The 16,062-nt window shown below is 41.9% G+C and overlaps 1 protein-coding gene across 1 annotated transcript; it reads left to right on the top strand.

The window, feature by feature from the left end:
• Positions 1 to 2,366: 2,366 nt before the first annotated feature.
• lgalslb (lectin, galactoside-binding-like b) lies at positions 2,367 to 14,408 on the top strand (the record flags this gene model as incomplete). The annotated part of the gene is made up of 5 exons (XM_080507395.1): positions 2,367 to 2,399; positions 3,036 to 3,152; positions 3,244 to 3,332; positions 4,052 to 4,238; positions 8,730 to 14,408. 5 exons carry the CDS (start codon positions 2,367 to 2,369, stop codon positions 8,871 to 8,873), a joined length of 570 nt encoding a protein of 189 aa, XP_080363521.1. The 3' UTR covers positions 8,874 to 14,408.
• Between the last annotated feature and the right edge of the window lie 1,654 nt (positions 14,409 to 16,062).

Genomic DNA, 16,062 nt, shown 5'->3' with positions numbered 1-16,062 from the left:
TCACACAAGAGGACATTTTCCAATAAATTCACCTGTGAATATTGTTGCGAAATCTGAGCGTCACCGCCAGGGGCGTTTCTCATCACTTTGGGGGACCAAATATGCAAAAGCATGCAGGACACTTTGGTCTTTATTTCAAATAAAATGCTCATAAAATGTACATTTTAATTTCCTTTTTTTGTTTCCTGGAATCCCGTTTGAAGGTTAGACAACTACATCATCACTCACTTTCTGACTGTGAGTACATCCTGCAATCAGTAAGGGGATACAAGGGCCCATTATGCAGGCATAACAAATACATTAATCATTTATACTGCTTTGTCTTCGTCTGGGTCATGGGGTGCGGGATACAAGCCCCGCTCAAGGGCGAAAGCATGGTACACTTTGGACAGGTCACCAATTCATCACAAGATAGGAAAACAGAAATAGAAAATATTTTATTAATCCAAGAGGTAAATTCCTTAGACATAGAGAGAAAGACAGCAATAAACACAGATACACCTGCAGGCAACGTATAAGCTTTAATGAGTGGCAGGCAACGGAACTATCTACTTTTTGAATATACTTTTAGTTGTTCTCTATATTGACATACATACATCCATTTGCTGTGTGTTACTCTGTAGTGAGTCTGAATGTGTGTGTGTGTGTGGGGGGGGGGGGGGTGGGGGGGCTAAGGAAACCATAGAAAACTGAGACAGTCTTTAAATTTGGACTGACGTTAATTCACGTTATAATTTGTTGTGGCGGATATGATCTGCAGTGTAACCAACCTGGTGGGAAAAACTGATACTCTGCTGTCATCTCATCTAACAAAGAGCTTCTGGGTATGTGTATTGTGTGTCTGCTGCACAAGATCTTGTTGTATTTATGTCAGCTCCGTTCATCATTGTAAAAATCAGCTCACACTTTCCTCCGTGTTTTCCCTGTGATAGACTGGTGGCTTGTCCAGGACGTTTCCCGCCCCCGTCTATAGTTCGCGGGGATTGGCCAATAGTTAGATGGATGAATGGATGGATGGATGGATGGATGGATGGATGGATGGATGGATGGATGGATGGATGGATGGATGGATTGATTGATGCCAGTTAATAAAGAACATTCAACTCAATGATTTGGACTTTGCAGGCAGGGTAGCTGAATGTATATAAAATGCTTGGGGGGGCTTACAGTGTCAATGGGGTAACAACCATTGATTCGATTGACAATCTCATTTAACCCTTTATAGGGTGTTAGCTGGTTATTCAAGGGTGTTTGAAGACTTCAAGACAAAACATGCAAATAAACACTGACAGATTAAATAAAATGAGATTAAAATAATTAAAAAATATTGAAATGTGTATGTGCATGATGCATTCTCTTTTGTTTTTAATTGACGTGTGATAATAAGGTGCACAGACAGGAAAAGATTTACCCCCTTAAAAGATGGGGGCAAAATACATTGATTATTCTTATGAGTAGAATTATCATCCATCCATCCATCCATACACAGGACAATCTCTTGGGTTAAGTTATTCAATTTGATGACTTGTGAAAATGTTTTTTTGTTTTTGTTCTTGTAATGTCTAGAAATGACCAGACGGTGGCGGAGTGGGCTCGTTTAACCAAATTATTCAAACGAATGGAAAAGTTGGGGGGTATTGACACGCAGTGTGTGTGTGTGTGTGTGTGTGTGTGTGTGTGTGTGTGTGTGTGTGTGTGTGTGTGTGTGTGTGTGTGTGTGTGTGTGTGTGTTGAGCACTTTATCCAGTTTTTTTAATATAGTTATTATCCTCTGAAGGCAACAGAAACTGGATTATTTTCTTCTATTTTTAGCCTGCTGTCGCTTCTGAGCCCCACAGTATTGTTTAATCATTCAAAAGTATTGAGTGGGTTCACGTGAGCCAACTAGGCCACATTCAGAGCGAATATGTGACACGCAAATACAGTCCTGTGGCTCCAAACCCATCATTTATTCTACCAATCAGGTTGTTGTTGTTGTTTTTTTTTATCCTTCAACATAAAACTCAAAAAGAGCGCGTGGGGTGACTGGGTGAAGGGCTAGGGGGGAATCTGTCTGATTAGCCGTCTCCAACAGACGGGGATTAAGCTTTTGCTCTGTAATTATTATAAAGCATACGTCAGCAGACATCCACCCATTTCAGGACCGACACTGGAGCAGAGGAGCGGAGGGATGTCCTGCTCAGTGGCTGCGCCCCAGGCCTGTGCCAGACGCGCGGAGTAGACCCAGGGATCGGAGCAGGAACAGGAATATCCTCCTGAGTCAGTGCCACGACGCTGACACACACGCACACACACGCGCGCACACACACCACCCGGCAGGGCTGCCTCTGCTCCGATAATCAGCATCCTATGCTCTTCTGCTCAAGATGGCGGTGCAGGCAGCGGAAAAGGACGGAATAGTAAGTATTTAAAGCCGACGGGTGGGGAGGACAAGGCATGGGTTTGGATGTGTTTTTCTTTGCGCACATTCGGCCTCAGCGCATCGTTACGCGCATTATCCGGCGCTTTTATTATTGCGATCGCGAACGGCGCCGCGCGTTCTGCGCGCAGGGCGACTCCTCTTTCATCTGCGGCCGTGGAGCAAATAGGATATCCAATATATCCACTGTGCGCGCTCACCTAGGCCGCTCAGCTCCGCCGGTGCGCCGCACGACTGCGTTTACCTCCGAACTGTGGTCGATGCGGAGTTTAATGGGCTCTTTTGGCCCCGATTCAGTGACACCATGAAACCATGACAGGTCTGCTGCCACCTCGTCATTGTTACAAGTGAGACCACGCTGTGTGTGTGTGTGTGTGTGTGTGTGTGTGTGTGTGTGTGTGTGTGTGTGTGTGTGTGTGTGTGTGTGTGTGTGTGTGTGTGTGTGTGTGTGTGTGTGTGTGTGTGTGTGTGTGTGTGTGTGTGTGTGTGTGTGTGTGTGTGTGTGTGTGTGTGTGTGTGTGTGTGTGTGTGTGTGTGTGTGTTTACTAAACGAAAGGCCCACATTCTCATGTCTCACCTGTGTCAAGCCACTTTGTATCCGAGCTGATTGTAACAGTTTGTATTTTTATTTTTGTTACTGGTGTTGAAGAACGTGGAGGATGACCCTCTGAATGACTCGCTGGGGAACCCCGGACTCATTTCACCCGACAAGGAGGATTTGTCACGCCTGCTGGTAGGTTAAACAAGTCTCCGGAGCGCTCCCTTCTTCTTTTGATTCTCGCTCAGACCCTGTGCGTAAAATAACTCCAACCTGCTTTGCGTAGACGGTGCCGTTCAGCGGACGCATCCGGGGCGGCATGCGTCCAGGGAAGAAGATCATAGTGATGGGCATTGTCGACCTGGAGCCAGACAGGTGAGATAACGCCACACAAAGCATGCTCGCACGCTACCTGCAGCCAAGTCTTATCTCTGCCTATTTAAAACTAGACTTGGAGTGTTTGTGCTCGGGCTCGTCAGACTTGTACAGCCACCCCAGGACACTGAGTAATGCGTGGGCAGCCTGAGAGAATGGTGGCTCTTTAAGTATGCAGAGACAGGGCGTTTCCTCGCCAGCAAAAGGGGGGGGGGGGGGGGGGGGGAGGGAGAAAGAGGGGGTGGCAGCCCCATAGTGGAACAAAATTGTCTGGGTGTGTCATTTACCCTACATGGAAACTTGTGTCAAACTTGGAAGAAACCTCCGGGTGACCTCATCTTGTTCTGCTGCTGCTGCTGGCAGAGTATTCATGCCAAAGTTCGTGTGAGTGTCCCAGCTGACAGGAGCTCAAAGCACACAGCTGTTTTCTTCATGTTGCATCTCACTGTGCCGAAGACTTTTACTACAAGGCCAAGCTGAAACAAAAAGAAGCCTGTGTGCAGATTGCACAGCTGCAGGGGAGTGAGGATAAACCAAAACAAGCGGCAGGGATTACGCATAATTACCACACAATTGCTTGGTTCTGACACAGCAGCAGCAGAATTATGCACTTGACTTATCCCAGATTAGCAATCTGCAATTATCATCTGACATGCTATTTCACCGTGCCATGCTGTCAAGTCTGGCACGTCATTTGCCATCTTTTCTTCTTCCCCCAGCTTTGACGTCAGCCTGGCCTGCGGCCGTGACTCGGGGAAGGAGGAGCCGCTGTATGACGTGGCCCTGAAACTCACGGCTCGCTTCAGTGACCGCCAGTTCCTGCGTAATGCCCGTGTGTCTGGGAAATGGACAGAGGAGGAGGCGTCCACTGCCTACTTCCCCTTCATCCCAGATCAGCCTTTTAGGGTAAAGCCTCCATTTTGCATTCATCTAATGTCTTCGCCCCTCTTCTGGTCTTGGCCATTTGTGCAACAGAGCGGGCTGGATTCTTCCTGTTTTAGGGTCACGCTTTAGGTATTCATGTGTGAAACCTGAATGAGTTTCCTTTGGCTTTAATTGGTTTGTATTCTTAGCCCTGGTGGTTATCTCTCAAATTAATTTGGCTTCTCAGACTGAACCTCAGCCTAAAAATGGCCTGTCACACTGATTTCAGATAATGGCTACCAAACTATTACAGACTCCTGGAATGCAGCATTTTTTTTTTTTTTAGGCCCGCGGGATTTTCATGTGCTGTTTGTACCAACTCTGTAAAGCCTTGGCAGCTGACCTTGTGCAGTAGGAGACTATGGGGTAGCTCCGATCTGTCTGGTAAAGAGAGAGCAATGGGATGAATGTTGAAACATTTCATTATTGCACAGTGTATTCACAATTTCCTCCTCTTTTCTCCCATGTAGTTCTTTGGGTTGTATTGCAGTTTCCTTGCTGCAGATGCTTTATCTAAATATTGTATTCATACGTTTAAGCCATCTGGACTTGGTTTGAATTTCATTCCAACTCTTCCAACAGCTCCACTGTATTTGAAATGTGTGTCGTACTGAGGAACTCCAAAGGGGCTACCATAATGGTATATAAGCGCAGAGCTTGATTTTTCAGCCTCCTTATAAGACAACAGCCTAATCGGTGTTCTAGTACTTTTGACTGACAAGCTGATAAAGTGGTTGATGAGTAAGAGTTTAAAAACACACAGTGTGTGTTTGTAATTTGTAGCTTGTCAAACGTGTTTAATTGGACTATTATCTCTGTTCTTGCAGAGAACTGTAGTTTGTTTCCTGTTGAAATCGTTTCCATCGCAACTATTGACGACAATGTACCTTCCTTGTTGCAGCTGTGTCGTCAAAGACCACAATATCGACAACTGATGAGCAAATTAGCAGTTTTTGTCATGTTCATAGTTGACAGTAATTTGATTTCCTCTGTTTACTGCTCCTGTTTACCTTTTTATATTCTGTGAAATTTCCAGGTCAAGATGTGGTGCTGAGCCGCAGTTCAGTCTGGCTGCTGTTTGTTCATGCAGAGTGAATTGGTATTAGTGTCAACATGTAGACATGTCAACATGTACTTTGATAGGTCACTTTCAGCTGGACTAATGCACCAATTTCTTCATAAAAAAAAAAAAATTGGAAGTATAAAAATTTGTAGTATAAAAAACAAACAAGACAAACAGGAAATCCTTTCCGTGCTCCATCGTATCTAATGTAAATACAAATTGTGGTCTGTTCAGTGCAGGAAGGGGCAGCATCAGCTGTTCCTGAGCTGTGAGCATGATGAGTAATTTTCCTCAGACCAGAGGCCTTGTTAGCTGTTTAACATTATATTCCGCTCTAGTAATTATGAAGGCATCCATGAAGAAAACACATGGTGTTCTGCTAAAAATATACACGGATGTGTTTTTTTATCTAAAGTGAACTATGCAATGGTCAACAAGGAAAAGTCACTCTGTTGAAGCTTCGAATTTAAGAAATGCTTGTGAATTTGGAGCATTTTGTGGTTTTTGGTAGATTTGATTCCATATAGAATTATTTTTAAGATTGCGTAATATCCAGCAGAAATAGTGGGTGGCTTATTTTTAGGGACTGTGCAGGTCATTGAGTGTCAGCTCTCTGATAAAGTGTCATTGTTTGTGGTTAGACCGTGACCGAGCAGGAAGGCACAGTCCTGAATCTGTCCAAAGCTGAAGGCCGAAGATTAAGGCTGCCGGCGCAGATGATGGTTCAGGATTTTTCCCACGAATTCAGAGGCATGTGGACGAACACATGATGTGTTGTGGTCTGAGAGCAGGGTGGCTCATTGCGCTGCTGCCTCGAGCTGTGCGATCGCACCTACAAGCTCGTTTCCCTTCCAACTTGTATGGCGGCATGTCTACACTCATTTTTGTACCAAATTTAAGCCGCAAGTCAAAAACATGAAAATCAAAATGGTCTAGTGCAATGGTTACTCTTTGCCGTGCAGAGTTTCTATCTCTGCGTGCACGGGCTTTCTCCGGTTTCCTACCAAAGTCCAAAAACATGTTTGAGGCTATTTGGTGGAACTAAATTATTTCTGTGTGTCACTGTGCCCCTGAACTGGATAGATGGAAGATGGCTGGATATCCAAATGACTTGATCTTTTCAGCTTCTTGTTCGCCTCTGGATTTTGGCCTCTCTACGTGGCGTTTGCATGTTCTCCCCCTGCCTGTGTGGACTTTTCTCAAGCTTCTCTGGCTTCATCCCACAATATCATCTTGTCGGATTTGAAGTAACCCAACGATAGAGACACTTGACCTGCTGGATCCATCTGAGTCTGAAGAGTTTCACACTAATGTTAGAGGACTGTTTCATATCGTTCATAGATCAAAATGTGTTTCCATCTTGGTGGCATTTACATGCAGTCGGTGTCACTGTGTCCTCTGCAGCGGTGGCAGCTGCACCACACACCTCCACATCCAGAGCATGTGCAGAGCTGCTGGCTGACAGAGAGTGGGGTGAACATGTAAATGTTCCTTCACTGGCGCACTAAAATAAACCATTGCATTGAACCCACACAGTCTCAGACACTCGCCTCCTCTGGCTGTGTGTGTTCCTCTCTGTGACATATTTCAATCTCAGGACAAAGCAGGAATCAACAGCAAGAAGTTTATTTGTATTTCAAAATATATGTCCAGTGTTTTCTCACGTATGAGTTTTTCCCGTGACGTTGACCCTGTTTCTTCTGGCGTCCATTACAATTACATGCAAACGATGTGATGATGTCATTTAGAAACGTTTAGGACAAACCATAGCTATTTTCCTAACCAACTTTTCACAGTGCATGAAGGGTTAATGGAGACTTAATCAGTCTAAGTAAATTAAATAACAATACAACTTTAAATAGCAGCCTAGTGTTTTTGTTTGGCTGTGTTTGGTGGCTGTGAAAGACTTCACATTATTTCAAAATTGTAAAACTGCTAATGAAACTGCTAATTTCTCTTGTAAACATAGTGATCTCAGTACGAGTGCTTTATATGACTGAATGTGAGCTGATTCTCATGCACGTTCTTCATCATTAGCTTCATAAAACAAGCAAATCTGCTTTTAAGGGATTAGTCGCAGGGCGTATTCGTACCATTTGGTTAGAGGCAGGGCACCACATGTGGTTGTGTTTATGATTCCAACTTCAAACATGGCCCTCAGAGGGCAAAATGTTCCGATTTCTACTTAAAAATGTAATTTACTTTTGATTTTTGAGACCCTCCGTCATAAATGTAACAGTGGAAAATGTGAAATATTGTGTATTTTTCTTTCTTTTTTAAAAAAATTATGTTTTTAACAGATTAGAAAAGTTTTTTGTCTCATAAGTGAAAGGTCAACTTTAACCCCTCTGTAGTGGCACCTTGTCACTTTCAAAAAAAAAAAAAATTCATGCTGGACAATGGTTAAAATTCATTGTGAAATGTTCTATTGCGAATAATGACATTGTACATTGTTACTAGCAAAATTGAAAAGTTGTGCATTTTATGTTTAAAGGTACAATAGTACAAACAAAAGGACAATACTGTGTGTTTTACCAACAACTATGATAATATATTATATAGTGATTTAAATGAATGGCAGCCAAAGTATTTCTCCGACATTTAAACTTAGAAAAGTGAAAGAATAGATTTGGAGTAGCAACACCCCTATTTCATTTCATACAAAAGAGAAAAAGTAACTAGTAAAGTGGCAAACTCATTCATTTTCTGACTCAGTGTGTCTTATAAAAATAACATCAGCACTGTTTCATTCAGCTAAGGTTACATCAATTAGAAGTCACGCAGTGCAAACAGGTTATTTAGTTGTTGGTTTTATTTTATGAATTAGACATAATTAAAGTAAGTCTTCTCCATCTTCTGCACTGCTTTATTTTATTCAGGATTGCAGGGCTCTGGAGCCAAACGCAGCTAACAAACGTTGAAGGCAGGATCTATCCTGGACAGGTCGCCGGTCCATCACAGGGGAAAAAAAATCAGGGACACAGTAAAATGACGTCTCGTCACAATCACACCTACGGGCCCTTTAGACCATGAATAAGGGTTTGTCTGCATGAAACTACTAAAAACACAGTGATACTGATACCAGGCCTGTGTGGCTCTAACGCCACCACAGAAACGCCAAAAACAAGGAAGACATGGAGAATACAAATGTAAATATTCAGAATATGTTCTGAGTTTGCTCGGCGATGGAGGAGGAACAAACAGTTTGTTGTGAAAGCCATAACGACCAAACACAGCGGTAGTGTCATGGTCAGGGACGACGTTGGGAAATGGCTTCAGCGTTTCAGAACAGTGAGACACTGGGCAATTATTTTCTGCTGGTTTTAAATGCAACATTTTTACTTTGATTAATCCCAATGTACGTTAATGAGGATTCCTTCTTATTCCGTGTCCTGTGCTCCTCCCTGCAGATTGAGATCCACTGCGAGCACCAGCGCTTCCGGATATTCGTGGACGGACACCAGCTCTTTGACTCTTATCACAAAGTAAAATCGTTGACCTCGATCGACACAGTACGGATACAAGGAGATCTACAAATCACCAAGCTGGGTTAACTTCCGCCTCCTTCTGCTTTGCCCAGTTGTGAGTGTGTGTGTGTGTGTGTGTGTGTGTGTGTGTGTGTGTGTGTGTGTGTGTGTGTGTGTGTGTGTGTGTGTGTGTGTGTGTGTGTGTGTGTGTGTGTGTGTGTGTGTGTGTGTGTGTGTGTGTGTGTGTGTGTGTGTGTGTGTGTGTGTGTGTGTGTGTGTGTGTGTGTGTGTGTGTGTGTGTGTGTGTGGAGAAAGGACTTGATCTCAAATGACCACACACGCACACACACACAGACGCCCCTGTTATGTCATCAGGCAACACTGCAGCAGCATAGGAACAGTGGAGAAAGGCACCGGCAGCGAGTTAGACTCACTCTGCTTCATTTCTTTCTGTTAATCCAGGATGTGATACAGTACATTTGTGAATGAATGTGTTTGCTCCATTTCCAGATAATTTTCCTCGTAGCCCCACTTTTTGTCAGGTCAGGGATCTCACCGCTTATTAATAGTGCATTCATTCTTCATGTTCGATCCTCTGAGATGCGGGCAGGTGTGTACTGTAGTACTGTTGCTAATATGAGATAAAGCAACGCAAACGCTCTAGATATCAGTTACTCAGGAAAACTCTCCAGAACTCAGTGGCTAGTAGGAAGATAAGCTGCATATGAGGTGGAGTTACTGGTTTGATCCTTAATTTACACTGAAGCCGACCAATACTTAACATAGCTATTTAAGCATATGAATACTTTGCAGCATAACATGAGCAGTGTTTTTTCCAACAGTTTGAGCTTTTATTGATCAAGTACTTCAATTTTACTCAAACTTTAAGCAAAAATATGTATTTTTCAAAACATTCAGATTTGACTTTCTGCAGTCCAACTGAAGTGATTTATCTTAATAAATATAATTAATCACGATCAAAGCAGCATCACACCCGGTTTCTTCTCCCGTTGCCCTCCCTTGGGGTTTCCTGGGTCGTCATGGCAACACGCTGCAGCCTCACCGACCTAAATACCCAAAACTGAGGATTATATCATGACACGCTGTAGCGTTCCGTGTTTGGTAGTTGGCACTCATTTAGCGATCACTGCAGCCTGTAGGTAGAAAGTACGACTGTTTACTCCAGAGGAGGGAAATTCCATGTAACTGATCATGACAAACTGTACTCTGCTCTCTGTGACTTTGTCCTCGTGCAAATCTAATCACACTAACACAAATGTTCAAGTTGGGGAGAAGAAAAAAAAAGACAAACAACTAAAATTCTAAAACCTTTAGAGTTGCATTCGACAGTGAGTTCGAAGGAAGGATCCGATCTTGGAGGCATTCTGAATGTATAGTGTTCATGTTTCTAATATAAAGTAGCATAGAGCATATAGTGATACCCAGAGGTATTTCTTAATGTCACAGGTTGTTGTTTTTTTTGCCGGTATGGCCGGTGCTGTTATAATCTTATAGTCTTCTTATGTTTCATGTTTATTTTTTTATAAAGTTTCTTAAATCATTCCACCTCTTGTCGAAACATTCTAGAGCAGCTCCATCCTTGTTTATTGCAGACAGCAGTAGGTCTGGTGAGCGTTGTCATGTATTGTGTAGCACGGTTTTGTCTTTAATCGTTCCACTATTTGTCCTCTCCTCCACCGAGGCACACTTGTAGACACACCCTGTGAGGAGAAGCTGTCCTCAAAGTTACACACATTACCAGTGTTATGTCTTTGTTTACATCTCCGCCAGCATCACCCGTCACTGTGCAAAAGATTTGCTCACACAAGAGATCAACTTATCAACTAACTAATAGATTTCATGGCATTCTGGACTATAAGTTCAAAATAATACGTTTTTTTTTTTGTTTTTTTTAATGTTTGCAGGTTCTATCGCATTGAATTTGAATATGGTTCCCATTAATTACTTAAATGAAATGACATCATATATGTTATTTATTAGCTATTAATATTAAAAAAAAAAGATTTTCCAAGGGGTAAAAAAAAAGGAAGGAGGACTGATTAAAGCTAGTCCTGTTTAGATAAGGGGTGTCAAACTTCTATTACTTCAGCAGCCTCATACAGCCCAGCGTAGTGAATAAAAACCCCTTTTATTTTGGTGAAAAAAGAGGTACCGGTAGTAGTGACTCGTATACAATGTATGTCATTCTCGTACAAAAGCTGAACAACTTGAATTATTCGTTTAAAAGCAAACTCTTAATGAACAGAGGAGAACACACATGCACTTTCTCCTGGAATATTATCGCACTGAGAAATACATTTGACTTCCTGTCTGCAGTTCACAGTGCGTCTCCTCTCGGGGTGCATGATTTCCGCAGCTTTTACTATAAATTGTCCTACGTCTCTCGCCATAAGGTTGCTCGCTTTCACCACTGATCTCTCAGGTCTCAGCTTCTCTTGCGATGACGGCATAAATAAATTAGAAATGGGTAGAGTAACTTTTTTCCAAAACGTTCAAGTTACAGTTTCCCTTGTAACTTGTACATGGTGAACGGTCAAGTCTTCCTGCAGGTCAAATTTACCCTTTTTGTTTTTGGCCTGTGGGCCGTATGTTTGACACCCCTGATTGAGATGATTATTCGATCTTTGATGCATTTTCAAACATGACTGGAAGCATTTTCAAAAAGCTGCACAAAGCCCCCAAAAAGCTTGACATTTGATCCACTCGGGTACATTTTCCCATCACCTTTTGCTTGTGAAGTCGGAGAAAGCCATGACAGCCGTGCAGACCAGACTTCTGTGTAATTGACTCTTGTTAATGCAACATCTTCTCCTTGTATAGCATCTCATTACCTGTGTGCAGCATCCATCACAAGGCACTGCTGTCTGTACACAGACACATGCAGTGTTTATTAGTTTTGTTCACATAGCAATAACATCCTCTGCTCTGGAGTGAGTTTTTTTCCCCCTCGTGGCTGCTCAGTCGGGGTCATCCTGGTTTATCTTGGACACAAACAGGAAGCCAGCGCTGTTTGGTATGAGATGGTATGGAGATGAGGACATGAGCCAGAGCTACACTCCGTTATTCCAGTGTTACACTAAAATAGTACAAATGTCTACAAATCTTGCGTAAATGTGTTGAACGTTTTTGTTATTGGATGCTGTTTTTTTTAACTTTGGTTCCTCCTAATACCTGATCACCGTTTGTAATGCAACAGTCTCATGTAAAAAACAAAAAACAAAACGTGAATATAATCAACTTTCCAGTATGTTTCAGTGATGTACAGTGGACGTGTGTTGAAGTGGGATGGTGGTTTGTGTTTATTGGGTCCTTGGCTGTCGGGCAGTCGACAGCAGCAGGAGGAGTCATGGGGGAGGGACAACAAGAATTCAGGACTTTCTCGATTTTAAAGGGCTTGACCCGGTGTTTCGCACAGTTCTGCACCACTTCTGAAGATGGCAACCTTCCTGAAGGAGTGACTTACTCAAACCAACCTGAATATGTGTACAACCATCAGACTCTGGACACTGGGAAGGGAGAAGCCATGAATTTTACCCAAATTCTGCTCATTATAAATGCGTCTCTTATTAAAAAAAAAAAACGCAGTCACAGAATTTGCAAAGCTACTGTTATTCTATACACCCGTCAAGTTCTTCAATTTCTTCATGTTTGAATGGTGATCTTTCAACACAGCAAAATACAAACGAACAATAACCTTGTTTGTTGTTTTCTTTTGTTTAGCATGTGTATGGAGTTGCAGAAGCCACATGTTACAAAAAGGTGTGTGCGTTGATTGATATTTATATAGTCACCAATGGTAAACCATTTTTGGAAGGTTTTTTTCTCAAGTGGAACGAGCACATGGAACTCAATCACAACATACGCACACATGTTTTGCTTGAATTAATATCTGGAATCTTCCAATACACACGCCACATGAGGGGGGGGGGCGTTTTTCTGCTGTTGTGCATAACTTGCAACACCGGGAGTCACTTTGTGTGTCTGTGTTTGTATGTTGATGTGTGTCTGCGCAGGTATTTTGGGGACTCTTTAGTGGGATTTCCAGCTGTGTGCGAGCGCGCTGTGATTTCCCATGGGGGTTCGTCATGCAGCTCGACGTGCTGCAGGTGAATAACAGAGCCTGCAGGGTCCTTCAGCCTCACTTTGTGGTACTGTTGCACTTTAAAACAGTGTTGGTCACCTTTGGTGGCTAAATGTTACATTTTGACACAAAAAAATAATTATTATTTCGGTATGTGTGTGGAAAACCGTTTACGTTTTGTTTCCTGTTGAATTATGAGGTTAAATCCAGCAGTTCCTGATATCCTGATGATCCCATGTCTCTCTGAAGTAGAACAATCCTGGTGTTAAATTGTTCTACATCCCTTTAAAATCAGCTGAAAAAATGAATGTCATTCTCTTTCCTGATTGTAATCTGAGTATAATTACTGTTCCTATTTGCCCCAGTTATAAAGAATCCTTCCGACCTTCAGTTAAAAGCCAGATTTAAAGAGAACCTGTTTATTTGATCCTGGGGTACGCCAGCTTTTGGACTTTGGATGTACATATTTATGAGCGTGGCCTGAGGACGAGGGCTTTGTTTTTTACACGACGGATCACAAGTTGAAAACGGAAGAAAGCATTTTTTGTGCATGTAAGCGAGTACCTGGCGTTTTTGTAAAAAACACGTTAAAGTAATACTGGGAGGGTTTTTTGGGGTTTTTTTGCCAGCTTTTCTTTCAATCGAGTACGTGGTTTGATGATTTTCAACCATTTATCCGACATATTTTCCTTTTTAGAGCCTAGTATGTATTGAAATTGAATTGTAGTGCTCACCTAAATTGGAATTTTTTTTTTTTAACACTTCTGACCTGAAGATTGAAAATCCAAAGCAGAATATGGACTAACTAGCTATCTAATTCACGTTGTTCTCTCTTGATTTTGAAATCAAATTTTCTGAAAAGTGCTAACCACCAAGCAGCCGTTGCGTGAGCGGCTCCATCGTGTCCTTCAATGAAGTGTCCTCTGAGTAGATAATAGGCTTATGTGTCGTGTGGTTGTACAATCATGTTATCATTTCTATTTATTACAGAAGGGTTGTGCGTGGTGAAGACATAAATGCTGTATGTGCTGACATGCTCATTTTTCCTGGTTATATGAAGGTGTATTGAAAAGTTGAGTCTTTTTTATAATGGTGGGTTTTGGGCACATGGCTCAAGCAGTATTGGTTTAAAGTTACCCTCCCTAAATGTTTTATATTTTTTAAACTGTAGAACAAGATAAACCATCTCTTTTTAGAGTGTTTTCAGGGGCATCACAGTATTTCGGAATATAAAAAGCTTTCAAAGTCTCATCTGAAACATGACGTTGGCTGATTATGATCTGCCGTTTCACTGAAAAAAAACAAAAAAAAAGACGACTTGTATTTACAACGTGAGGGCACATTCCTGAAGTGATCTGAGATGATTCTGATTGTTGCATCTCCTTGAATTTAACCTGTGTTTTTAGATCAAGACACGACACTCTGCCACTGTTCTGGCTTTGTATGTTTATTTTTATTTTTGTCCTTTATGCTTTTGTAATAACAGCTACTTTTAAAACCAATAAACTTCTCATCTTGGATCTTTGATGTGCTTCCTGTGTCTCGTCAGGAAAGGATTGCACCGAGCAGACGAGCCTGTGTAAGATCAAGCTGAGGGAAGTCATCCCTGGTGACAGACTGATTCAGAAAGGTGGTTTCAACAGGAGTTTATACTGATGAATGAGACTCGTACTAGAGGAATCTATTCAGTAAGCATCGTGCACAGTAACCTTTTATAGTTCGGGGAAGAATAAGAGAAGTTATAATTCTTAATACAATTTTTTTTAATACCTCACTATTAGTGGGGAGAAAAAAAAGTCAAAATTTACTTCAAGGCAGGTGGGTTGTTGAATAATTGATGGTAATAATAAGTTAAAATATGTATCTTCCGAACCTAATCATATTACAACTTCAAAAGCAATCAATAACAGATAAAGCATAACAAGCAGTACTGGAAAAAACACATTTGATATGACCTTCCATAAAATGGGAATGAGCATTTTCTATCCAGAGATGAAAGCGTCCTCCTCAGCAGGGGTGGAGTCCCAACACAGAGGCTCCACAGATCTCAGATCCGTTTCCTCGGCACATGAAAGAGTCAGAGGGATGGCTCAGAGCAACACGAGAGTTCACTCATTCCTACGGCGTGAAACAACTCTATAATGAAACAGAAGGAGGTGCCATCTGCCCGGCTTCTTCATCAGTCTGCGCCACGGCTGCCCGTGTAAATAAAGAAGGGAAGGAAGATCTGGATAACGGCCGTGACGCTTCCAGTCAGGCTGTCTCTCCAGAGTTTACCTTGGCTCACAGGGGTTTGCAACATCTGTGGAAAAAGTTTCAGATTACAAACACTTTCACTCTGATCTCCAGTTTGGTCAGGCTGGCTGCGGAATTTCGAATGATTGCGATAAAATAGTCAAATCCCTGCAGCATGAAGATGCACCATTGGATGCATTTGTACAATTATTTATTTTGCAAAGTGGCTTAAAACTTAAAACCAATATCACAAATATTTCACTATTCATACTTCAAACAAATTTCCAAATTTGAGAACTATAGTCTAATACGCCTTATTATTTCCAAAACAGTCAACTAAATGTGATTTACTCGACCTTTTGGCTGCAGTATTGAAATCCGTATAGGTTTCTGTGTACTGAGCCCATATTTTCATGTCTTCATGTGTTAAATTTTCTAACAAAAAAATTACCTATGCATATGCTTGAATTTTAAAAAGCAGATAAAAAAAAATCTGCCTTTTCTGTGTGGAGTTTGTATGTTAGGGTTTTTTGTTTTCCACGTACCCTGGTTTCCTGCCACGGTTCAATAACATGCTGTGATGTTAATTGATGACCTAAAATTTTCCTGGAGTATGATGGATGGGTGGATGGATAGAATTATGTGGAGAAAACCCACACGTCGCGAAAGAACATGCAAACTTCAGACATAGTCATACAAAAGAAATGTTTCGCATTATTGTTTTAAATATATTGAAGTCTCTGTACTTTATGTGGTTGTTTTATGTTTTTTACTGTGTCTCTGGTGATTTTTATTTCTTATCTTCTTCCTTATGAATCAAGAAATCTGCTCTCAAAATATACGACAGGGTACTTTTCTTAGGTCGTCCACCGCAGCAGGGGGCGCTGCAGGAGCGACTCCCGTCGTGTGTTCACGTTGAGCCGGAAACGCTACCTCCGC

The sequence above is a fragment of the Blennius ocellaris genome (assembly GCF_963422515.1).
Source record: "Blennius ocellaris genome assembly, chromosome: 13".
Lineage (NCBI taxonomy): Eukaryota > Metazoa > Chordata > Actinopteri > Blenniiformes > Blenniidae > Blennius > Blennius ocellaris.
Note: the sequence above shows the minus strand (reverse complement) of the source record. Positions and strands in the feature narration are given on the sequence as shown.